Source organism: Engystomops pustulosus, chromosome 5 (genome assembly GCF_040894005.1).
Source record: "Engystomops pustulosus chromosome 5, aEngPut4.maternal, whole genome shotgun sequence".
Taxonomy (NCBI): domain Eukaryota; kingdom Metazoa; phylum Chordata; class Amphibia; order Anura; family Leptodactylidae; genus Engystomops; species Engystomops pustulosus.
In genome coordinates, this window is record NC_092415.1 from 21,164,979 (window position 1) to 21,192,149 (window position 27,171).

Sequence of the window (27,171 nt, forward strand, 5' to 3'; positions counted from 1 at the left end):
GAAAGTAGTCCAATGAAAATAAATTTTATTGTTTTGAAAACATTTTTAAAAATACAAATATGTACTGTTAATGGACAACTGCGCACAGGAAAAATGTGCCCCGGCACTAGTTTTGGCTTATTAGGTATATCTCTGATGGTAGGTTCCCTTTATCACCCCTTGATTGGTATGAGATAATTCAATGAAAAATCTCCTAGGGACAATTTTTTTCTTAGAAAACATTTGGGGGTTAGAGGAACATCAGAAATAAATTGAGGTATGTATTTCTACCTTTTTTACATAGTGACAGCTCCTCTTCAGATTACGTCTTCAAGATTGACTTCAAAGTTTTATTTACATGTATTGTTCCAGAAAGTAAAAGACACTTAAAAAAATTCTCAAAAACAATAGATACAATTTATAATAGTTATAGTATAATTACAATTCATAAAGGTGCTAAAAACAATTGTTGGAAAAACATCAAAACTAAACTCCTGCTGCTGTGCTGCTCCAATACTCAGATTTACAGCAATTTCAAATGTAATGAAATCCTCCAATTTACAGCAATTTTTTAGTATTATGTTCCGTATATTTCAGCAAACAATTTATATCTGAAAAGTATTGTGATCCACTTAGGATTTTAAGTCCTTAACAATCTGCTTCTAAATATAAACTCCTTGTCGGCAAATCTTGCATTTCTATTTAACAGTAATATTTCATGTTTTACCCGAACCCAGCAATTTCCATTGTGAGTCTTGTGAAGTTTATTCTCTTTGAAAACCCCTGCATTTCATAGAAGGATCAGGGATGAAAAAGTCAGGCTGTGTCTCAAGTGTAAAAATAAGTACATAAGGTCAGGGGAGCCGTATACAATGTCATTTTATACTTAGATTTATGCTGATCTGATCAAAAAAATGATCTCAACAGTTGACTTGTGAGCTCCACAATTACAGTGAGATTGTATAGTCTACATCCACACTAATGCCTCACTCAGAAATAATGATTACACAGATGCCTAGAATTGGCTTAACTGCTTAAGGACTGAATATATTTATTTTTGGTGTTCTTGGATTTAAAGGGCTTTTTTAAGCAGAAAATGCACTTTTGAAAATCAAGTTTATAAAGTGAGTTATATAAATAAAATAAAAAAAATCCATGCACTGTGTATATTTAGTAAGTTGTACCCTGCATGTCTCACTGTGACCCCCTGGATGGACAGTAGACAGCCACTCGCTGATTCTCTAGGGGTTGTCTAAGAAGCTATCACCCCATTTCACAGACAGGATTACAGTTGATAACTAATGATGAGCGGACTCGTTAAAATTCAGGAGTTTAGACCTCAACCGGCCAGTTCACAGGTCTTAGCTGCTTAAATTCCGTTGGCAACTGTGCTGCTGCATGCACTCTGGAACAGGGATTTTAAGATGATGTCATCATTGAGCGACAATCCTTCCGAAAATGGTGGTGGCCTGCATCCAGCCACTGAGATTTAGATAGTTAACATTAAAAGAGTCTAATGCTAGCACCAATCACGTGCCTTAATAAAGATTGGGGGTGTTGAGTTGAACATGGACTGAAGCCAGGAACTAATGAAGATGAGGGTTGGGGGTTGGCATCAGAATTTTACAGTGATCTCATCTTGGAGCAGCGATCCTTCCCAAAATGGTGGTGGCCAGCACCAATTGCGTGTCTTCATAAAAATTGGGGGTGTTGAGCTGAACACGGACCTGGGCCCCAAACTTCTATAGAAGAGTGTTGGGGATTGTGATTTCTATATACAGTAGTTACCACCACTGACATGTCATTGTAATTGATTAAACAAAATTTAAATTGGACTTGTCTCCAGCTTCACCCTACTAAACTACTAGCACTCTCGGGTATGATATGAAATTTCTTTCTAGAGTTACCTCTTTTTTGTGACATCTCAACCGTTTACCTATTTAAAAAAATCTCCCCCATGCAAAAATGGCTCTTCTTACCTCATTTTTAACTTGAGTAAAGTTTAGTGATTCTATGGGTAGTGTCTTTTTAGAAACCCATGTTTACTGTTATATTGCACATAGAAACACAGATTTTATGTTACAGATAAAATCTCATCTTTCAGAAGACATCATGCGTATGGTATTGTGGGCTATAAAACCAGAGATAGAGGCAGCAAGATACATATTTGAAAATGCAAGCAGCATATATAGATACAGTCCCTGCCTGTAACACCATACAGAGATGAGATTCTTATTTGTAATATAACACAAAAAGCATATTTCTGGGTACTAGTGAACCAAAGATAGGGCCTCCTGATGTGACACTATTCCTGCAACCACTAGGCTTGACTCATCCCGTGTGAAAATATGCTGAGAGGAGACATATTTGCGATTCCAAATGAAAGTGAATTCTAGAAAGAACATTTCATCCCCACCTGAGGGGGGTGTTATTCTAGTGGGGTAAAACTAGGTGACATGTTCCCTTTATGAATGTTATATTTTAAGTACAAAGTCTTAAGAATAAAACAAACAAGTTTTCAGGGAATCATGAGGTTAACTTGAGGTTAAGGAGGGGGTAACAAAAAAAGGGCACTCAACCTGCTTCGGCTCCGGGTGCCATTATGCCCATTGACTCTTGGTCTTTGTCACTGGGACCACTTCTTCCTATGAGTGACCTCAGCTACACCTACGATCGTTGAGGAAGGGACATCTCCAGGTGCTAGGAATAGGAAGTAAGGCAAATTAAGTCAATTCTTAGCTGTAAAATGAGAATTCTTATCATGATGCAATGCTCATCCTGTGCGGGTTGTACCTTGTCTATTAAATGTCTGACCTAATAAAAGTTTAGATTTTTTTAAACTGGGAAACACATCAAATTAAATGTCCAAAAAATTTTAATAATTTTTTTTTTGGTCCTTCCAAGAAGTATCAGAATTATCCATGGAATGTTACAATTATAAAAAAACCCATAAACTATTTAATAATCCAAGTAATTGATATAAACTGCACACATCTGCCTGAAAAGTTTAAGAGTGCACATCAGATGCTGCTTGACTGCATCTTGAACAAACGGTGTCATAGATGTCAATGTGATGCCCTACTGAGACCTGTGCTGATGTGACTAGTAAGAATAATCCGAAGTCTGCAGGATACAGAAAGAGAATCGAGAAAAATCTGTGTTTATTTAGAATAGTTTTAAATAGAAATATGTATGTTCAAAGAAACTATTATTAAGAAAAATTTACAAAAAAATAGTAAATGGTGTAAGATGGAGCCTAACAATGGCTGGGCTCCACATACTTCATGTTCTCATGACTGACTAGCAGTCATTCGTCTAGTGGACACAAAGAAAAGAAGAAGATTTGAAAGGTGATTTACCGTCCTTTAAGGATGTTCTCTTTTAAAGGAAATCTGTCATCAGGAGCCCTTTTTCTTTCTGCCCCATATCTCCATAGAGAATAGTGTGCACATTGCCAAAGAGTTTTATAATAAAACTGCCTTTTTCCGATTAAAAGAAAAGTTTGATGAAGGTTTACCTTTCTCTCTGCAGAGCAGTGTCCCGTGTCCCATGGGAGTGGCCAGTGAGGAGTGGTGCCCCTCCCACCATCAGTAAACTGCTTTGTCATATCTATTTCAAATAGGCACTATTGTCTATGGGGACATGGGGGAGCCAGAAATAAAGACTCCTGATGACAGGTTCACTGTAAACAATCATCAAACATCTTGTATTTTATACAACTCAAAGCAGACACACAAAGCTTTGATGCTTTTAAACAATGTTCCCATGTTGCAAAAATCTTAGGTTTTAGTGCTCTTTTTGATTAGTTTTTTTATCAATTCATTTAATTTGATCATACTTTACACTTAGTTTTGAACGGAGCCGAATCGCAAAGTTGGGGTTCAGCTTAACCTCCCGCATCAATCAATCGGGAGCAATAATCCTCCCAAACTTTTCTGTGCGTGGTGCCAATAGCATGAGAGTGCCAGCGCGCATGGGCTGCATAGATTTAAATGCAGTTGGTGCCCTTGCAGGGGCATTTAAAGTGTTAACACAAAACATAAACAACACTGATTACTATCTGGGATAGTCCGCCTGTCCCATGTCACATGACCAGGGACAGATTTCTATCCAGTGGAAGTAAACAAAGAAGCTTCCTATAGCAGGACAGCAAGATAAGATCTAGAAAACCATGAGGAATTGATACAGAAAGTATATTGCAAACTTTTCGTAACACAAACAATATCAATTATTCACTGAAAGTGGACAACCCCTGTAAATCAGTGTTTCCTTAGAGTTGAATAGTGAGTGGGCATGCATACACTTGGTTCACTCTGGTTGTGGGAAAGGGGTCAGCAGACCCCTGTTTGTAGGACAGGTGAGAGTACCATAGGGAGGACCAGCATCTATCATCTATCTATGACAGATACTGTGGATATGTCATGCAGTTTCTAGATGGGAAAACCCCTTTAAGCAAACTTGACGATTTTGGCTTTGTCGGCGGCATTTAAAGGTTAACACCCTTGATCGGCAATAACACTGATTACAGGTGTTACTGGCTGGTGTGAGCATCCGGGTTCGAACTTGGCCGACCCTGAAATTGAATGGGTCTACTCATCCCTAGTCATGAATAAGCATGTGAAGTATGGCAAGTAGGTATGTGTATGGGGGAATACGGAGAGAAAGTTGGTAATTGAAAGCTATCTGAAGGTCAGGTCATGACTTCCCTATACAGGCGGTCCCCTACTTAAGGACACCCGACTTGCAGACAACCCATAGTTACAGACGGACCCCTCTGCCCACTGTGACCTCTGGTGAAGCTCTCTGGATGCTTTAAAATAGTCCCAGATTGCAATAATCAGCTTAAAATTGTCTGCAATGAAGCTTTATTGATAATTCTTGGTCCTATTACAGCAAAAAAATTTGAAACGCCAATTGTCACTGGGGCAAAAAAAAAAAATTGTCGGGAACTACAATGATAAAATATACAGTTTCGACTTACATACAAATTCAACTTAAGAACAAACCTACAGTCCCTATCTTGTATGTAACCCGGGGACTGCCTGTACATCGGTTCTTTATATTATTTTGTATCTTCATATATCCAAGCCTACCCTTACATCTTTCATACCAAGCCACATCCAAGCAGGGCAGACACATTGTTCACTGCACTGTAGATACAAACAGAATACTGCAAAACAAATCCACAAGAAGTCACCTACATCCACAAAAAATGTGCCCCCAGCCAAAGCCAGATCAAGATCAAAACCAACAGATGAAACTAGAAAAACCATGAAGTGCAACAAACACAGTAAGAAACTCAAGTTGTTATCCGGCAAAAAAATACATAAAGAATTTTGAAAGTGAACTTTTTAAAATATTATACTCAGTCAAGCTTCAGATTCCTGCTGCTATATTTTGGTGTCTCCTGGGAATTCCTCAAAGCTCGTAGACTTGCTCGGAGGCTCAGCTCTGATGGTATCCGATGAATTGCCACTGACATGTTTGACACTTGATATGGAACTTTATTGCAAATATTACTTTTGCTTCTTGATTTGAAGCTTGGCTACTTTGAGAACATTGTGCCCATGAGAGAATTTTTTTGTATTCTACATAGAGACCAAACTTTGTAATATAGACAGCAAATTCCTTCTTGCCTATGCTAATGCCGCTCAGCCTTTCTTCCTAGCACAATATTGCCTTGTTTATATGTGATTTCGAAGACCCCCTAGTGAATGTGCCGGCCCCATACGGGGCTTCTCTATTACATCACGTTATCCCTCTTTTTATCATTGTCCTTTTATATGTGTAAATAAGTCCAACATTTGTTATTTATGAATCGATGATTTAGATGTTGACAGCAGCCGAACCTCTTCTGGGAAAACCGGAGTCTATAAATGCTGGATCTTTCAACATATGATTTGGTCAAGATGAATGTGTGAGTGCAAGGCACTGAAAAATCAATAATAGAATTCTACTCTTAAAATTTTACTGATGTGTATGAAGTATTGCAGGGCTAGATATTGGTCTTTTATATCCTTGTAATTTTTTTTTTTTCAATTTTCTTGAACTACAATTTTAATGAAAAAAACTGAAAATATCCTAATACTGTTTATCTCATTTCTGTTTCATATTCATCTATTTATAAATCATATTGCTCTCTCTCCATCTCTCTATGCACATACCCAGGGGTCGTTTTTTAGTTAGGACTTTCGTTTGTGTGTTTCTTTTGTTATGTCTGGGTTTAGGATTTGTTTGATTACGCTAATCTTTTTTAGGCTTCATGCATATGACAGTATGTTTTTTCCTTGATGTATTTTGGCCATAAATACAGGATGTTTTTTCACCCTTATGAGCACGTATGGCACCATATCCATGCGGAATACATATAAGATTCAGTGGGCTGGCAAATGCAGGCTTGCTGACTATTGGCTGGTTGACAGAATGCACCTCCCACTGGTTCTGGTCTCCTTGGATACTTCATCTATAAACCACAGCATACGGCGCACAACCTTGTGCAGTATGTATGCAACATGTATTTTATATTTTCTAATAGACTACTATGGGCAGGGGGAGGAGCACTCACACCTCATTCCTCCTCTACATGGTTGTGCTCACTGTCATGTAAATGGGACCTAAAGGGACATTTTTACTCTGACTTTCACGTGTGAGTAGGGGCGTTTATTTTGCTTCAGTTTTGTGCTACATCAATCTGGACTATGTGGATCATGTGACATGGTTTTTAAAAAAATTCAGGGGGGATATAGGTGCATTGTTTGGTAGATTAACTGCCATTAACCTCACAGGGGTGCAATGTATTTGAATTTATCCAATTATAATGACGAGATTTCTTAAGACTGGTGCATTGTGGTCCGGCCTGGCACAGATTTCAGCTATAAACTGCATCCCTGCCTCCCTAGCCACATGCCCTGCACCACCACGCCCACTAGCCTCAATAGGTTACAAAATCGGTGGCAAGCACCATATTTTTCATGCCATCTATGTCAGTAAAATGCTAGTTTTTATAGATCTTTTTAATATAAAGTTTATACTGTTGTTTCTTTTGTATATTTGGTACTTTTTATTTCAAGTGACAGTATTTTAGTAAAACCTGCATAGTGAAGATTGTTACCTTTTTTTTCCTCAGGTTGTCTGGGATGAATGTACCGCCACCAGTGGTTAGCAACAAGCATTGGTTAAGGCTTCATTTCGCTACTGATAATAATCATCGATATAGAGGATTCAGCGCTCAGTATCAAGGTATGTCAAAGAGTTATTACATTTATGTATTCATTATAGTTTATTCAGATTAATTTCCATCTGTAAATTGTGTTCTATTTGTGATTTTCTATTAGTTTTTTTTTCATCACATTTATTATTAAAACATTCTTGTCTTTTAAGTAACAGATTTAGAGATGAGCAGCCAATCGGGTAGCTTTATACCCCAAGCAACTAGACATTGCTGTGATCGGCCAGGTGTGTCCACCAGGTGTCCAGCTGACCAATCACAGCCATGCTCTGCAGCCCATTAAGAATCATGTCGAACCTAAAGTTTCAGTACACTTATCTGTAAACAGAACCACTGGTATCCTGCTTTTTGTCAATAGTCCATGAAAAAAACAATAATATTGTTATTATTTTCATTACTATGTCATCAATATTATGTCATTAATATTATTCATCTTATACTTGAAGATGACAATAATGTTTTCAACTATATTTCTTGAAATACTTTTGCAAAATGAGCACAAATGGACAAAGATATCTCCATGAATTTTTCACAAGCACATTACATTACATTTTTTACAACCATTGAGTTATACACGCTAGATAAAGGCACACAGTAGCATCTTACAGGCCCCTTCTGTACCATATAAAATAAGATTACATAGGGTTTTTCAAAGGGATTTCATTAGAATTTCCTTTGAAAAAAAAATTGTGGCTCCAATAAACATCATATAATAAACATATTCTCCTCCTCCAAATATTTATTTGAGGGGGGAATATCTTTGGATACCAATACAAGTAACAGGGAGCACGGACAGTAGATTGAATGGATTGTTTCCAAAATCAGATAACACCACAAAAAAGGGAAACAAAAACTAAAATTATAAAAAAGAATAAAATGATCCTTGTAAAATCCATTTAAAAAAGGACATACACAGAAAAAGTCCACCAATGGTCAAATAACTAAATATACAGCGATTTGATAGTGCTATATAAATAAAGATTATTATTATTATTATTATTACATCATAAATAGATCACAGTAGACCCGTATGGAAGGTAAAGTCATCAGAACTAGTCAAAATATTTGCATACAAACAAAGGTGGACAACACCGGACACGTGATTCTCCTTGCTTCCTCACAGGTATAACCCTGACAAAGCAAGGCAAAACAACAGTCTGGTGGGGTCTACCCTTGGTTTGTACATACCTGTGTATGTGTCCCTTGTCCTCTGTTATTCCTATGGGTAATGTGCATTCAGGGGCGTAACTACAGTGGTAGCAGCCATAGAAGCTGCTATGGGGCGCACAGTGTCAGGGGGCCCCATCATCCAACCTGACAAAAGAATGGACACCATTATGTACACCATTATATACATATACATTGTACAACATAATGGGGCAGATTTACTTACCCGGGCCATTCGCGATCCAGCGGCGCGTTCTCTGCGCTGGATTCAGGTCCGGCTGGGATTTATTAATGTAGTTCCTCCGCCGTCCACCAGGTGCTGCGCTGAAGAGCATCGGAACGCACTGGAATACGCTGAGTGAAGGTAAGTCGGGCTGAGTGAAGGTAAGTGCAATTTTCGTGACACATTTTTTTTTTTAAATGCTGCGGTTTTTCCGAATCCGTCGGTTTTCATTCGGCCACGCCTTCCGATTTCCGTCGCATGCATGCCGGCGACGAAGCGCCAAAATCCGATCGCGTACGCCAAAATCCCGTGGCAATTCAGGGGTAATCAGAGCAAATCAGAAATATTCGGGTAACACATCGGGAAAACGTGAATCAGGCCCTTAGTAAATGACCCCCAATATGTATATAATATATATGTGATGTATATGAGCTGTATCTGTGATGTGTATATACTGTGTCTACACAATGTATGATGTGTATATATACTGCATTATGCTCTATATATGTACTGTGTATACCGTGCAACTGTAACTCACATTTGTGAGCTTATTAATATGTATATTTTTGTAACGGGTAAGTGGTGCCCCATTCAGAAGTCTGATATGGGGTCCTGCCTCTCCTAGTTACACCACTTTGTGCAATACTTGTTTGTAAGCAAAACCTTGACTGGTTCTGAGGATTAGACCTTCTTTACAGATTACTGTAATTTATTAATTATGTATATTTAGTTATTTGACAAATGGTGGACCTTTTCTGTGTATGTTGTTTTTTATTAAATGGATTAGTTTTAATTGATCTAAAAAGTGTAATTTTAGACTTTCTACATTTTGATTATTGTTTACCTTTTTTGTGAGGGAAATCTTAGCAATATGGTTAGATACATATGCAACACACAAATTTTGTATAGCTCTACAAGATGACGACAGGGTGGACCAGTGCAGTTCTCTAATAATATGCTCAAATGTATTCTATATAAATGCATTTTTTTAGTTTTTATAGTGAAAGTACTGTATGTTTCTGGGTTTTTTTCTTAATTGTTTTCTTATTTTTAATGGAAACCTAATAATCATTGCATCAGAATATATTGTAGTTGTTGTGTATACAAAAGTTCATGTAAATGTTACAGTAAAGGGCACTACATATGTATTAACATTATATGTGGCAAATATCAGAATTAGAATTTAAGAATTTTTTTTTGCAAAACAAAAAATAAAATATATTATGTCCAGGTTTTTTTTTTTAAAGATGTTGGTTGCTGCTTCTCAAAAACCATCTTTCATGTGGCTTGTTATTCAACAGTGCTGTGTAGTTTGGAGTGTACTAAATTAGGGAGAGTCTTGTGCATAAGCATGAACAGTAATTAAAAAATACATTTTATCTTTTAGAAATATAACAATGTTTGCAAAGAAAATTTTCACAAAATAATAAGCAATAAAAACAACTTAAAAAGATTGGGAACTTAACATAAAAATATTGGTAAAATCCAATTTGGTGGATTTTGATAAGACAATCATTTAAAAATTAAGAAAACAGTTGACCTAAAGATATTGGAAAAAGTACCAAATATTTGTGATTCGCAATAATTTATTCTGAAATCTTCTGAAAATCTTATTATCTTATTGTACAGTGGATGGCTATTAGTAGTGATGAGCGAACCCATAAAAATTTTAACCCGAATTTTGAAACCACTGATCGTAGGTGTTAACTCTTGAAATGCTGCTGGGAAAATTGCCAGGTGTAGTTAACTTCCTGCTGCGGTGCACACTATAGCACTAATGTGTTGTGGCAGTGCTGTGTGTGGCCATTTTGTGAAGGATTGATGCTCTCGAAGATGTCACCAGGTAGCAAAAATCCTCTCCAAAATGGCAACTCCTTGTAGCATCGGCATGCTGGTGCTAGATTGCAAGGTTTAGACATTTAAATGTCACTGGTGACTTTGCCAGAAGCATTTCAATAGTTAATGCCCATGATCAGTGCCAGCACCAATCATAGTTGTTAGTGACGAGGAATGAGGGTTGAGCCAAACCCTAACCCAAAACCAAACACAACCCCCGGGTGACCCAAACTTTGCGGTTTGGGTCTGCTCATCACTAGCTCTTTGTTCTTGTCTTAGTTTTTAATGTTAGGGGACACTCCTGATAAGTCTCAAAAACAGTAGAAACGGCACTCACCAATCTTCTTCCTTTTAAAATGTTGCTTTATTATTGCATACTCACAAAAATATTCTTAAAAACAGTTGACCAAATGGCAGGGGTAAGGGAGGACACGAACAGACTCACGAGACAACCAAACACATGACAGCTGTTTCGCGCCGACAGCGCTTCATCTGACCTGTTTGTTAACACACTTCAAGACAATGGCTTTTAAAGCTCTATGGCTCCTCCTCTTCCCTTCCCTTCTCAGACTCCTATTGGTGTATTGGCTCTCGATAGTAGACTGAACTAACATATTGTATAACTTTTACTTTCAGCAACTTACCATAATCCCTCTGTGTATCGCTGTCCTAATAACCATAGAACCGCTTAAAATATGTGCTGCTTTCTTGAGCACTTGTCTCTGCAGACTCGCGTGAGCGGAGGGTGTGTGGGGCCGCCTAGCCATCCCCAAGATGGCGGCGGCGCACGGTACATGATGTCGCCCGGCGCCAACCAGGGGGAGGGGGGTTGGGCTCGTTACGCCCCCTCAAGGCACGTCACCATGGGAGGTGTGTCCGTCATGACATGTCTTTTGTTAAGACCGCTAGATCTGGGGTTTCGCCGGTAGTAGTGCAGCTATCTTGTGCATATAAATGTGTACAATATGGTTGTAGGTGATGGAGGGGGAAGGGAGGAAAGGAAGACGGGGGAATCATTAGATGGACTGGGAGCTTTTCAATTTTTACGTCTAGCCACAACATGCAAACTGTTAAAATACTGGTAATGTGGTATTACTGTGGGACCGGACCTAGCCAATTGGAGGTATATTTGTCTCCATGGTAGTCCTTCCCATGAATTGTCTCTCAATACAGTGCAATGCATAAAAGAGGAGGTACTATTATTTTGAAAAATATGAAATCAGGTATATGGTGTTATATCGCTATAGTGTAGCTTATAGAAAGACACTCATATCTAATTTGTCATTTAGGCCTGCGGGTCCCAGGGCTCCTGTCTTTAAGATCCATCTACCCTCTTTTTGCAGGAGTAGGCGCTGTCTGTCCCCTCCTTTTTTCATAACAGGGACTCGCTCTATCCCCATTATTTTGAGGGCTCGTGGGTCTGAGTTGTGGTCCTTCCTGACATGCTCTATTAGTCTCGGAGCACCATTCCCTGTCTTTATTGATCTAAGATGTTCTCTGAATCTAACGTTCAGTCTCCTTATGGTCTTACCAATGTAGAACCTTTCACATGTACATGCGATCAAGCAGAAATAATAAAAAGGGCTATAAGATCCAATTGGTACATTATAGAACAGGACAGAGAGCTCAATGAAATAGCAATGAGCAAAAAGCAAAACCATTAAATCTGAGCTAGTTACTAGTGGTCTCGATCCAAAGACCGATAATTGGTTAGAGAAAAACACTCCAAAAGGCAATTTTCCCTGTGGTAGTTGTAATTACTGCACGCAATTCGTGAAAACCAAAACGGTCCAATGTGGAGGACAGGAGGTTAAAGTCCGACAATTGATCACATGCAAAACAGATTTTGTGGTCTATAAGATCGCATGTACATGTGAAAGGTTCTACATTGGTAAGACCATAAGGAGACTGAACGTTAGATTCAGAGAACATCTTAGATCAATAAAGACAGGGAATGGTGCTCCGAGACTAATAGAGCATGTCAGGAAGGACCACAACTCAGACCCACGAGCCCTCAAAATAATGGGGATAGAGCGAGTCCCTGTTATGAAAAAAGGAGGGGACAGACAGCGCCTACTCCTGCAAAAAGAGGGTAGATGGATCTTAAAGACAGGAGCCCTGGGACCCGCAGGCCTAAATGACAAATTAGATATGAGTGTCTTTCTATAAGCTACACTATAGCGATATAACACCATATACCTGATTTCATATTTTTCAAAATAATAGTACCTCCTCTTTTATGCATTGCACTGTATTGAGAGACAATTCATGGGAAGGACTACCATGGAGACAAATATACCTCCAATTGGCTAGGTCCGGTCCCACAGTAATACCACATTACCAGTATTTTAACAGTTTGCATGTTGTGGCTAGACGTAAAAATTGAAAAGCTCCCAGTCCATCTAATGACTCCCCCGTCTTCCTTTCCTCCCTTCCCCCTCCATCACCTACAACCATATTGTACACATTTATATGCACAAGATAGCTGCACTACTACCGGCGAAACCCCAGATCTAGCGGTCTTAACAAAAGACATGTCATGACGGACACACCTCCCATGGTGACGTGCCTTGAGGGGGCGTAACGAGCCCAACCCCCCTCCCCCTGGTTGGCGCCGGGCGACATCATGTACCGTGCGCCGCCGCCATCTTGGGGATGGCTAGGCGGCCCCACACACCCTCCGCTCACGCGAGTCTGCAGAGACAAGTGCTCAAGAAAGCAGCACATATTTTAAGCGGTTCTATGGTTATTAGGACAGCGATACACAGAGGGATTATGGTAAGTTGCTGAAAGTAAAAGTTATACAATATGTTAGTTCAGTCTACTATCGAGAGCCAATACACCAATAGGAGTCTGAGAAGGGAAGGGAAGAGGAGGAGCCATAGAGCTTTAAAAGCCATTGTCTTGAAGTGTGTTAACAAACAGGTCAGATGAAGCGCTGTCGGCGCGAAACAGCTGTCATGTGTTTGGTTGTCTCGTGAGTCTGTTCGTGTCCTCCCTTACCCCTGCCATTTGGTCAACTGTTTTTAAGAATATTTTTGTGAGTATGCAATAATAAAGCAACATTTTAAAAGGAAGAAGATTGGTGAGTGCCGTTTCTACTGTTTTTGATATTTCTATTGGGACTCATCCACATTTTTTGGAACCAGAGCACCACCTCACTTTTTATGTCAGATTTATGCCTTGATGATAACTATGTCTTCACATCAAAACATGACCACGGAATAGTGCCACCCCACTTTTTCATCTATTATGACTTGCATGTGACTCCTGATAAGTGTTGGCGCTGTATGTAGCAAAAAAAAAATATTTATTTTATAATGTTAGAATTATTATTATTATTTTAGCTTAAATGTAAACAATGACCAATCTGTATATTTCTTAATCTCATCCCACTAGGATCGCCAGAGGTTTTTTTTTAGTTTTATTGATCATGATTTTTAGAATTATTATTATGAATCTTTTATTTTTAGGTAAAAAGATCTTTTTAAAAATTTAAGATGAAAGAATTTTTATGAAAATGTAGAATCAGATTTTTTTCTCCAAGCTCTGTAATAAATACAAAAAGATGCTAAGGAAGTAGTTTTCTAAATTTGTTTTCTGTAATTCTGTGTGTGTCACAGGCCCTGATAAAGTCCAATTCCTGGCACCCGGCTAAGAATTGTGACTATTTCCCCTTTATGCCACCTCTATTCCAAGTTGGCTTTGGGCAGTGTAAATTGAGCCATGTTGTTCTATAGAGTTGGCCAGTATTGGGTGTTCCTGTCCTGCACTACCATATTAGCTATAGCCTGCGCCAGGTGTGGTGTAAGGGGTCGGGGAACATCAAGCCTAGCATAGTCAATCCCCCCAATAGTTGTCTTTCATTATCATTATGCTCATGACAAACATTGTAGCAAGAAATTAAAGTGCAGTTTATCATATTAGAATCAAACCTGCACATTTATCGACTCCACATTTAAAAATTGCATACTTTAAAAAAAATTAATTTAGATTTTTCATATATGCTTGAAGAAAATTTAAAAAAAACATGTTAGAGCTGTGTAAAAAAAATTAAATTATTATATTATTATATATTATATAGTATATTTGTAATGTTTCTAATATTGTGATTTAGTTTTTCTATACTTTTTTTATTTTTTTTTATTTTTTCTTAAAATTTCCTTTGTTATGTGTGGTTTAAACTTTTGCATTTTTGAAATTATGGCAACATTATGTGTGGCAGCACAATGAATCGTTTTCAGTCAAAGTTTAGGTTATTTTACCTTAGGATAGTCTTGAGTCTGAACAGAAATACTAGGAACTACATAGTTACTCTTTTGTTACCCACAGATGTGTCCCCCTTTATCTTTTATTTTGGTTTTGGTTAGGCATGTCCAAATATAAGCAGTTTTTCTTGAAATACTTCCACACTGCATGCCCCTCTGCACCTACCCGGTGTGGAGGCGACGTAAGGGGGCACTAGGAATTATGACATAATCGGGGCTTCTACACCAGTACAAGGCTTTATAGACCCAAAAGGTTCAGTATGCTATCCCTGGTAATCACAGATAGTTTACTGTGAAAAAAAACTTGTATACTGTGAGAAAGACTTTAACCGCTTTAAGATCAAAGTTTTTCGTTTTTTACATTTCCAAATTTTTAGATCCTCTCCTTCCACAGGCTCCTTTTTTATATTTTCATTTACAAAGCTACATGAGGGCTTGTTATCTTTGAGACAAATTGTATTTTCTACTGGCCCCATTTAATATTCGGTGTCATGCACTGGAAAGCTTTAATAAAATTCCAAATGTGGTGTCATATTCTTATATGCTTTTTTTAGAGCTTTTAGCTCCTCCCTTATTCTTTGGATCGGTACCATTTTTTTGTAGTTTGTTTATAGAAAAACCCTGCTTTAAAATATATAAAACATTACATCGCCATATTCTGACACCAGTGATGTTTTTGTACTTTGGTTTGGAGTTGGGTAAGGTATTATTGCTTTTAGGATGAGAGGACATTTACAATCATACCATTTGACAACTGTATGATCTTTTGATTAAATTTTATTCTTATTTTTATGTCTAGCAACATAGGGAAAAAGTAGCAATTTGGACATTTGGATGTTATTTTTTGTCATAGCGTTCACAGACAGGAAAAAAGTTTTATTATTTGAAAGATCTGACATTTTGGGATGCCGGGATATTTGACATGTTTAGAATTATATTTGTTTATTTTAATATGCATTGTAGGTGATGTTTATTACATTTATTACATTTGTTACTTTTTAATTTTTTTCCCATATTTTTAAACATTTAATTTTTTACTATTATTTCTGAAATAATATTTTTCTAAAGGGGATATTTTTCAAGCTCTTTAAGAAACTCAGGCATAGAACATCAGAAAGCAAGATTATACCTAAAACATTCTGTGTCTAGATAAATAGCCATGGATAGAAATTCCGCAAACTAAAATATAGAGCATTAATGCTTTCTACTGTCTGATTCATTTCAGATATCACACAAAAGTGTTTTCTTTAAAAAAAAAAACTTTTTGTATTGATCTATTTTGTGGATTCTTTAAAACCACTCATACTGGTAAATATCAAGGTAAAATAGAGAGCAAATGCCTGCAGTGAGTCATGTTAAAACCATGGGATTTGTAGGTAGAATCTGTACAGTGACACATGGGACAGTTAATAGGCATCGCTCTTTTCCCATGCTGTAGAGGATGTCCTCCATAGTGAGCATTGGATGTTCCTCGTCACTCTTAGTCTTTACTGATAGGTGTATATACAATCTCCATTTAAAGTATCCACGTGTCTATTATTTATGATATATACACAGGATATTTCAGGTCCCCCTCTAATTGAATGATATCCCTCAGATGTGATAAATGAAGCCTATTGGTCCACAGAAATAGACATGGAAATAGATTCTGCTATTTTCATGTGCCTTAGTATATCTGCTATATCTCAATGGAGAATAGAAGGGCATCTGCAGCCAACTCTTCTTACGTCCCACTACAGGAGGTCAATCCTGTTGAGATAGGTATGACCTGTACGACCTGCATTTATCATGTATTGGTGACATATCCTGTGAATAGGTCATAAATACTAGACATGAGAATACCAGACACTTATGACATATCCAAAGCTTAATCTGTTTAGTGGTTCAACGTCTGGCCACCAAATGTAGTACACAAATATCCTCCTCACCCCATTCTTACTTTGTCACCTCAGTCATGTGGCCATGTTGTCTCTAAAACTTCTTGAAATAAAGAAATGCATTGCTGCCTCCAATTCATTTTTTTTTCAACAAGAACCTGTAGGAAGGAGACTGGGAGACCACCATGTGTTCAATAGAAGATAGATCTTCTTCCGATTAGTGATAAGTGGCCCCGTGCATGTTCCAGGTCACCATGCCGTGAACAAAAGTTCAGCTCCGATACTCGAAAACCAATGGGAATACCCACCGGTAAAACCTGCCATCACCCCCTGTTGGTACTGCTTGTGGGTTTTAGCCCTTTAAATGTCCTGGCGGTTTTAACCCTTTAAATGCTGCTCTTTAAATGCCACTTGGTTTTTATGGTGGCATTTACAGGAATGCCAAACATTGTAGACTTGGCCAGAAGTTGATGATCTCTTGCAGATGTAGCTTAACAGCCTATGACAATAATACACCTTTAAATATAAAATTTTAGGTATTTACAGTCTCATTTGATCCAAGTCACAATATGATGTGCAGCTTTCGTAAGGTTCCTTGAAGGCTACTTTTAAGACATCTATACAGTTACTCTAATAATAGTCATCATCATTAAGAACTCTAACATTTTAGATAAATATGACAGCATATAATTTCCTTCAGGAGTTATTTGAGTCATATCTGTCACAAACTTTTGGCTTAAAATATACTTTGTGCTCCTAATTTAATAACTAGCCCTGTTATTGTGGCCATGATATGTTGTAACTTGGCAGAAAACTAATTATACTTACAGACACAGTTTAATTAATAAAGAAAAGAATTAAAATAAAATTAATTTAGTAGTGTAGTAAGTGAATAACAAACAATGTAATTATAATAATAAAGGCATAGAATTGTTACAATCCGATTTTTATTTCTTTTATTTATGTTTTCAATTAGTATTTAAACATGTGGGATTTATAATAATAAATGTATGAGCTTTATTATAGTGCACATCAAATATTATTTTTTTTCAGTTCCCTAAATCAAAACTGATAAGTAATTTATTAAAAAATGCTTCTTTATCCTGTTTTCCCTTTCCTTTATGCATCATTGGAGCACATTTACTTACTGTACCTGTCTGAGGAGTTCAACCGAAGTTCATTGCTCCGACGATAATGCACTGTGCCGCGATTCACTATGATCGTCCGCCCGATATCCTGCATGTGTCGCTCCCCAGCTCAGGTCCACCGGAGTTCACCTTCTTCTTCCCGGTGCATGAAAGTGCTTGATCTTGCAACATAATTATAAAGTTTAATCCCGCGCCCAGTCCAAATCAGTCGGATCGTCCGATGCTCCGCCCCAATTTCTGTTGCATGAAAGCCCGCACCACTGCACCAAAATCCAATTGCGTGTGACACAATCCCCTTCTAAATACCTGTCCCAGCTGTGCAAAACCCGAAATGTCGGGAAGTTCTATGGAAATGCGATCTGCGGACTTTAAGTAAATAAACACATTGGGGCATATTTATCATACGATGGCGCTCGTGCGCCAGCATGTGATAGCCCTGCCTTCCGTCTTTTGATCTATCGGGGCAGCCGTATGAAAAGTCGCCGTCGGCAGCAAGTGCGCAGGCGCGGGGACAGTAATGCCCCGCGCCGGCCCACTCCCAACCGGCCGCGCCCTCCGCTCGTCTGGCTGCGCCCCTCCCCCTTCACGCCCCTTCACACCCCACTGGCGTAAAGGTGGTGGTTTGGGGAAAATAAACGCAAGAGCTAGCAATAAGCTAGCATTTGCGAATATTTCAGGGCCCCATTGTAATAAATATGCGCCATTGTGTCAAAATAAAATTCTCATTTGTTATCACACACGGATGCCAGAGAGATAAGAGAAGTTTTCTATACATTTAAAGGGATACTGTTACCAGATTTGACCCCCCACTTAACTACCCCCTCAGGTAGGAGATGAAATGTCCTTTCTAAATTCCCTCTTCTATGTGAAATCTCATGTTAAAAAAAAATGGGAAAGGTGATGAACCAACTAAGTTTTATACATTAATGTATGTAATGTGGCAATGCATTATTAATTCATATCCAGCCCCAACAACCTATTATTAATATGTAGCACAGCAGTGCCCATTCCCCATTAATCAATACCTAGCACAATACAATGTTAAGCAGCCCCTTTATGAATATTGAATATTGCAGCCACCCCCCTTATTAGTTAAAGAGGCTTTCCTACATAAAATGTTCATAACATATCCACAGTCATGAATAGATAAAAGCCACTTCAAGGAGCTATCTTGGACGCTGACCTCCTTCCTGCATCTGGGAAGAGTGAAAAAGTGACACACATGTGTGGTCATTCACCCTTCAGCTGTGCGGGAGCACTGCATGTATAGTATTGGTTCTAGTTAGTGTTCCCATACAGCTAAATGGAAAGCAGCACACAACAGAGTGACAACTTAATCAGATAAAACAAAAAGAGTCAGAGTCCTGCTTGTTAGAGCTTACAGTCTATGAGGGGGAAGGGTGACACAGGAAGTGACAAAAGTGTTGAGTGGACCAAAACCATTAGTTAGAAATTAAGGTCCAGGATTGGCGCTACAACCCCCTCCCCTTCCCCCCGTTAATGGTCACCATAGGTGCTGGCAACAATTTGGGTACCATCTTACCATCTTCACTCTCCAAAGATGTCATCGGGAGTGACTATCCTCCGCTCACTCGCCATGGATATAAATGTCACTGGTGACATTTTAGGTTATGTAGTTTGTTTTACTATATGCACCAACCATGGTCCCTTCAGCTTTATTGTTATTGTTACCTCCGTACTGCTATGAGCCTACTTTTTCCATAAGACTTATACAAGTTGAGTTTATTCTAATTGTTGTTAAACTTCCTTTTGTGAACAATGTTAGTGCTTAATATATATCATCAGTATATTAATTCACACGTTTTACAATTATAAAATGAAAACATGATTATATAATGCTAAAATAATGCAAAAAATCTATAGTGATGATGATATACTTGTATGACAAATTGAATAAATCAGATAATTTCTCTTTTTCATACTTTACAATGTATGTAATTAATTACAAACCTCCCTAATAAAATAGAACAATTAATACTTAATTTCACCTAATAGCTTTTTCTAAAGTCATTTCCTAAAACACAGTAATAATGCAAACTACCATTTGTTTTCCTAACAATGGGAGAGAGATACTTTTGCTTACATTAATAGATTAGAATTACACCAAAAAAAAGTAATTAATTACTATTCTTGGCTTAATAATAATATCTCAGAAAACAGATTAATCTTTTCTATAATATCACTATGAATAAGTTCTTATTCTATTATTTCTTTTTTTATTGATTGCTATTTTTTAGTTTCCCCCAAAAACCGGGGGCAAATGAAATAAAAGGAATAGAGCAGAATATATATATTATAATATGTCCGCCATAAAAAAAAAATGTCCTATTTGCCTTTAACTATATTTGGTTTAGGCCTGCTTTTGCTCCTCATCTGGTTAGGAGATGTAGCTTGATATGTTGTTCTGTAAAATGTTCTTCCATAACCTTTCCACTAATGAATCAGGGATTGAGATGAGCTGAATTCATTTTTAAGTTCGGATCTGGGAATTGGTGGCCATCCAGCCAATCAGGCAACCTGATGCCCCTACCTCCTAACCATAGTGTCCCCCTGCCCAGTCACAGCTATGGTTAGTAGGTAGTGGTGTCAATTTGGCAGATTGGCTGCATGTTCACCAATCAAGCAAGGTGTCCGGGTTGCATGGAATGCACTCAGGCCCAAACTCAAAATTTGTGTCCCCCTCATTCCTAGTCAGCGATATTTAGCCTAGATCAGTGATGGGCAACCTATGGCATGGGTGCCAGAAGTGGCACTCTGAGCCCTTTCTGTGGGCACCCAGGCTGCCACCCCAAGACAGAGTTCATCAGACAGAACTTGAATCTTCCTGCAGTCCCAGACAACTTGAGATGGTGCTCTCAATGCTTTCAACTATATTGGTGTACTCAGGGGGGCAATACTATTGAATGTTGTGGAGTAACAGGGAGCAATAAGGCACAGTTTAAATTGTCATGTTGGCACTTTATGGTAAATAAGTGGAATTTGGTTGTAGTTTGGGCACCGAGTCTCTAAAAGGTTCACCATCACTGGCCTAGACAATTGTATGCCACCTCTGTTTAGTCTTCTTAACAGATTCTACTGTCTAAAGACAGCATTAGACCACATGCACACCTACAATGTGCAGAAATGGGTCGCAAACAGGGAAACAGGGTGAAAGTTGCCTCCGAATTCTTTGGGTGTAGATAGGTGGGATGAGTAGTCCTTAGCCCTTCCATCTCCTTAGGAAGCTGTTCTCTGCAACATGACCATAAACAATAGACATCAATGATGGACGGAGCTAGCTGACGTTTGGTTGCTAGCTCATGACCAACATTTACGGTCATGTGCATGAGGCCTATGTTTTTGTCTTCCTTGTAAAGTGTGACATAGAACTGCTGTAGCCAACTTAAAAAATTCAGGGTAAAAAGTGTTGATATGAAGCCTCTATACTTTTCCTGATTTAGTCATACTTGGAGTATTTATCTCAAATTTTGCTCTTAGAATGTTCTATATATTGTAATCTCTCAGCAAGTGAAGGACTTTAGTCATTTTATCCAAGGTTCAAGTATATATGAAAACACAAGGTGTAAGACTGGTAACATTATATTTGAAGAAGAAGGAATTATATCAATGGTCTCCAAGTGAATTTCTCCTGATGGTGAATCATGCAGGTGAAGTGCTCTCTTTTGATATATACAGCTCTCAATCCCCTGAGTACTGCAGGCACACTCTATGTTAGAACAAGAAGTATTTATGAGTCTGGTTTTATAGATCTTCATGCTCAGAATTTACAATAGGAAATGAGAACATAAAACAAGACTATTCTGTGCCTGCCTTACAAGCAACAGACTTTTGCTCCTGGTACAAAAGTCAATGTACAATTTTTCGATATAGAAAATCATCAACGATTTGGTAAAATAGCAATTTTGTCTATAATAACCATAATGTAAATGATATTTTAGACTTCAACTTGAAACAGTGTTTCCAGTTTCAGCTTTAATAGTGGGGAATTATTTTATGTAATAAAATAAAAAAATTTTGTTTTGTCAAATTATTTCTTGCAGCCCATTGTGGGGTCAGTATTTCCTAGCACAATCATTTGTGGTTTTGGACCATTTTGACTTTGGAAAACTAAAATGTTCCCAATTTAGACATTGTACCATTAAAATGGCTCTATCACTAGACTACACAGGACATTCCATTGCCATTACAAACATAATCAGCACATGGCATGGTCAGGGCCGGAATATGGTTTTGTAGGCCCCTGCGCGCAAAATCTGGTGAGAGTTCTCACTGAATGTAGCTCAAACAGTGGTACACATTACTATTCTACATTATCATTAATATTCTAAACTTTCTCCCACTCACATGTTAGCCTAGCTGCTGGCCTAGCATGCATGGGGGCACTAGTACTGACTACTAGTCCTAGTTACCACACCAGTCCCAATCGCTACTTCTTCTCTTAGAGTCCTCTCTCCTCTTCTCACAGATTGGACCAAGTGAGGAAGTAAATCTAACACTGATTAGCTAGGACTTTGCAGGCAATCAGTTCTGCCAACTAGTGTTAGGTACTAAAGGGGGGAATCCGACACCCCTGGAGCTCTCCCTATAATCTGGCCTTGGACTTGGTCAAAACCCTTTATCATCAATTTAGATATTGGAGGAAATGTTTTTTTTAATTAATTTTCTGCTTCATCAATTGATTACAAGGGGAGAATTACAATCTGTTAAATTTTTCTGTTATATTTGCTACTTTTTAGTTGCAATTTATTTTTAACACAATACAACAGTAATATGATTTTATTTTGACAGAGTAGATGAATTCTCACCTTGTATAAAGAGGCATAGGCAGAAAAAATAATAACGGTCAAACTTCTTCCCAAAAATCACTCGTAGCCAATCTTTATTAAAAGTTAATTATTGAACTGTTTCAGTTTCCTTTGATGAGCACTGGGACTGACTCCAATACAACTTTTTGGATTTTAAGTTACTGGTAGGAGTTTGGGCTTTTAAAAAATTTTAACGGGTCTGCTCATCACTAGTTTTAACCATGTTAAAAGCGTTTTTATTTATTTGTTTTTAAAGCCCTCCTACTACTTTACTTTATAATATCATACAAAACCTTTAATTGGGGAAAGGTGATACATTTCCCATATTGCAATAATACATACAATTAAATAACAGTAGAATTTTTTCGGTGAAAACATGTATATAGAATATTAAATTAGGAGACTCTATCATCACATTTTTAGACAATTGAAACAGTATACTGCCAACTTCATATCTGTCACTCTTCCAACAATACAATTGCTGGTACCTGCCCTCATGGCATGGTGTAGCATGTTATATTTTATTTCTTAACATCGTACAACTGCTTTGGCATGGGTGGCAAATAATCCTATTATATTTTATTAAGGATTCCGATTTCGCAGTCCATTGGTCAGTTTTTCAATTTCAGTGCAATCCCCTTTATCTGAATTTGCTATTCTGTGAGAACTGCACAGCATCTCCTGTCACTGCTGCCAATCTGCATAACTATGATGCATTGCCTTAGCTACAGGCAGACTATGTCCAAGAAATCTTTTGGGCTTTCATATCATACAGCTTGTTCTTTGTAGCAGAATATGGAACATATACAATTCATGTTTCCGTTTTGTAGTTCAGGGCAATAAATCTTACACAAAGCCCAGACTCCTTACAAGTACCATACATTACAAATGATAAAATAATACATAAATTTGATCCATTTATGAGCTAGTAAATTACTTCAATTTGCTTAACTTTGGGAAAACCAGTGAGGCAAATTTATTGAATATATTTTACAAAATTTACAATATTTGTTTTTACAAGTAAAACGGCTTTTGAGTTAAACACCAAATTTGTAGCACTCCCCTCCACCAGGAAAGAATTGTTCTCACCATGCTTTTATTATTAACTATAAATTCCAAATAATCTCACAATAATTTTCAATTTATTATATTCCAAACCTTGGGACAGATTTATTTATACCATATAAAAATAAAGTGAAATAATACTAAATGTGGTAAATGTATGTTTCCTTTTTAGTAGAAGAAAAAAAATCTCCATTAAAGTAGACTCCAGGTATAGAAAAAAATACTTTAGGTTAAAAACATCTAATTCCACCCTAGTTAAAAACATCAAGGCTCCAGGAAAGCAAGGCTGACGCATTTCGATCACATTGATTCTAAGTTGTAATCACTGACCCCGCCTCATCTTTTTCTATGCAAAGATCGTATACAACTGTCAGGAATAGGGTGAGCTGATTTTGTATTTTTCTTTTGCTTCATACAGGTTTCCTCTTGGTTGGCTCACTTTAGACCAATTTTTTTAGCTATAACCTCCACTTTGAATTTTCAGATTGCCCGAGCTGTCTTCTCCCATCTACAATGAAATCAAACTCAATGATCAGTCCAATAATGCCACAACCCCATTCTTTATTTGATTAAGATATTCATTGTAGACTATTGCATAGTAAAGAATATATCTGGCATAGTTTAGTTAGAGGCGGTGGACTAGGTCAGTGTAGTAACATGGTCTTCTTATGGAGACTTTAGCTGTAAAGGCCACCTCTAAAGGTGTGTGGAGACTTACAGCAATTGATGCTCCATTGAATATTCTGGAGAATTAAATATACAAATACATTTTCCAGCATGGGATGAATGGGGATGGTAATGTATATTTTTACTTTATACTATGTATCTACTACCCTCCAACACTTATCATTTGACAATAGAGGGAGCTGACAGTTTTGTGACCTGCATGATGTAAACATTCCATAGAGATTCTTGTACAATTGGTCTAATAGCTGATAAAAACTTCAATTACACATGTTGGATCGAGGTCTTTCGACTACACAGGCCAATGGCATTACATTGAAATATTTTTTATAGTCATTGACCCAACTTAACATAAAGTACGCTTTTTGAATGGAACATTGCAATGCATTAGAAAATGTATTTACTGTGGAATGCTTGGTTGGGTATAGTTGGCATAACATGGAGGGTGTGTTTTAGATGTTTTAAATGATGTTGGACTGTTTCATCTTGTACTTAACCTGGCTTAACCACAGAAGGCAACCTAATGTGAAGGCTAGTAGAGTGTATTTATTAGAAAAGATAATTAATAGGAGCCCCTAGAATAATTTTCCATGCAGAGCCCAACGACCCACAGTCCAACACCATAGAAAAGACATTTACCATAAATTTACACAAATATCTGTATCAACTGATAGAAGATCAATGGGCAACTTGGTGATATGGTGCCAGTGTTCAGTTTGGGTATGCTCAACACTACTTATTGGCTCCTTTATTAAAATAATTTCAGTCTCCATTTGGAAACCCAGAAATGTCACATGACCGGCAATAAGCGTTGCCGATTTGCACAGATTCTGCTGATTAGACCGAGATTTACTTCTCTCATTCATTCCAATGAAGCTTATTTTGTGTAAAAACATTTTAGCTGGAAGAGTTTTTCAAAAACACAATTACACATAATACACATTATAATGTACACATCAGGCATGAAGGAGCCTTTGGTTGCTGTCAGTTTTTAATTCTAAGACTTAAATGTTGACATGTGTTCCTTTCTCAAAATCGTACAATTAAAGTAAATATTTAGAAATAGTAGCTAATTCTACAATATTACTTTCAACATTTCTTTATTCCTAATTAAAAGCACAATGTTTACAATTTTATATAGAACCTATATGTAAGGGACCATCAAAGGAGAAGAAAACTTTAATGATCACAAACATTTCAACAGATGTTGCATAAATCTATAGCTCAAGTGACTATAAGTTACTTTGTAATGTATCTTATCAAAGACACATTCTTCTTCCTTCAATTACTTTCTCCTTTAAGTCATATAATTCTCAGAAATAGTGTTGTACTCGTGTACACACAGTGTAATATTGATTTATGTAAAGGTCGTTGAAAGTTGAGTTATACTTTAACTTTTATGTCTACATTTTTAACGTATAAAATGAGAATATTGATTATTATGCTCAAGCTTTAGAGTGAAGAATGGATGAAGAGTGATTAGTCATTTCTATGATGAGGACTATGTATGAATGGGGGTCAAACACTGGGGACACTCATGCAAACTTTAAAATTTCCAACATTTGACATAAAAGAACTTCATAGCAGGAGGTGAATTACCTCATCATGCAGTTCTAAAACGTGCAGCTTATGGAGCCGGTTGTGTGGGGTGCAGATGTCTACGTTATATTACAGTTGACACCCTCCTTAAACACCCTCAATAGGAGATAACTAAAAATTTAAGTTTTAACCCCTTGGCATCAAGCATGACCATGGGGTGTAAGATTCTTCCCCCAACGATCCCCCCCTCACATTTTACGGGGTCTGATAGTTGGGTCTGAACCCCAGGGTCTGATTAAGTATTACAGGCTTACCCGGACACAACAGACGTGACTGAGTAACTGTTAACGCATCAGTATTGAAGTGTATTAGATTGAACAACTAATAAGACAATTGTATGTTCAAGCCCAACTGTAAATAAAAACCTTTTTAAAAAGTAAAAAAAAAATAAAAATAAACAAATGCAGAGAAAGTTTTCATTATACCACTTTTACATAAATAAATCAAACAAAGTAAAGAAAACACTAAATCACAAAAAGGGCTGTTACAATCTGTACAATAGATTTAAGCATCACTAAACCTGCATGGTAAATGTTGTAAAACAATACTACATACACTCACCAAATGTTATGATTTTTAATTAAATTCCTTCACAAAAAATGTTATAATAAGTGATCAAAAAGGTACATTCCCCCAAAATTATACCACTGAAAAGACACTTTTGCAAAAAATAAACCTTCATCTGCCTCAAAAACTCTTGCTCCTCTTCATCCCAATCCCCACACTGGTCTTCTTTATTGTTGACATGCCAAGATCACCTAGAAAAAAGACTTATAGCTAGCAGGCTAGAGGGGGAGGGTGTGCATAATTAGCAGCCCAGAGCACTGGACATCTTGTCCCGTGCTCCGGCCAGCTAACTATAAGTCTTTTTTCTTGGTAATCCTGGCATTTCAATATTAAAGAAAAACAGTGGAGGGATTGGAGTAGGGGGAGTAAATATGTTCTGTTTATTTTTCGTTTATGTATATGGTTGTTTTCCTTTTAAAAAAATATCACATACATTAACAGGTGCACTTTCTAAAAAATTTCACATACATTGAGAGGTATTTTATTGGATTTTTGTCTAATATATAGGCCTACCAAAGTCACTTGAAACCTGAGTTGGTCCCTTAAATTGTATGTTTTAATGAGTTTCATGAAAATGTGAACCCTCATAGGATCCTAAACACTTAAAAAAACATGTCAAGATAAAGCAGTCATTCGTTAAATCTTAGTTATTAAGTTATTTTAGTGCTTTGCTTACTTGGCTGAAAAGCAGAAAATGAAAATTT

General features: G+C 37.4%; 1 protein-coding gene across 6 annotated transcripts in view; it reads left to right on the forward strand.

Moving 5' to 3' along the window:
• CSMD3 (CUB and Sushi multiple domains 3) overlaps positions 1–27,171 on the forward strand; it is an 804,446-nt gene that overhangs the window by 302,338 nt on the left and 474,937 nt on the right. For all 6 annotated transcript variants that reach the window (XM_072151297.1, XM_072151299.1, XM_072151298.1 and 3 more), the window contains exon 6: positions 7,106–7,218. In XM_072151297.1, the coding sequence (XP_072007398.1) occupies positions 7,106–7,218 (113 nt within the window). The remainder of the gene's footprint in view (positions 1–7,105; positions 7,219–27,171) is intronic.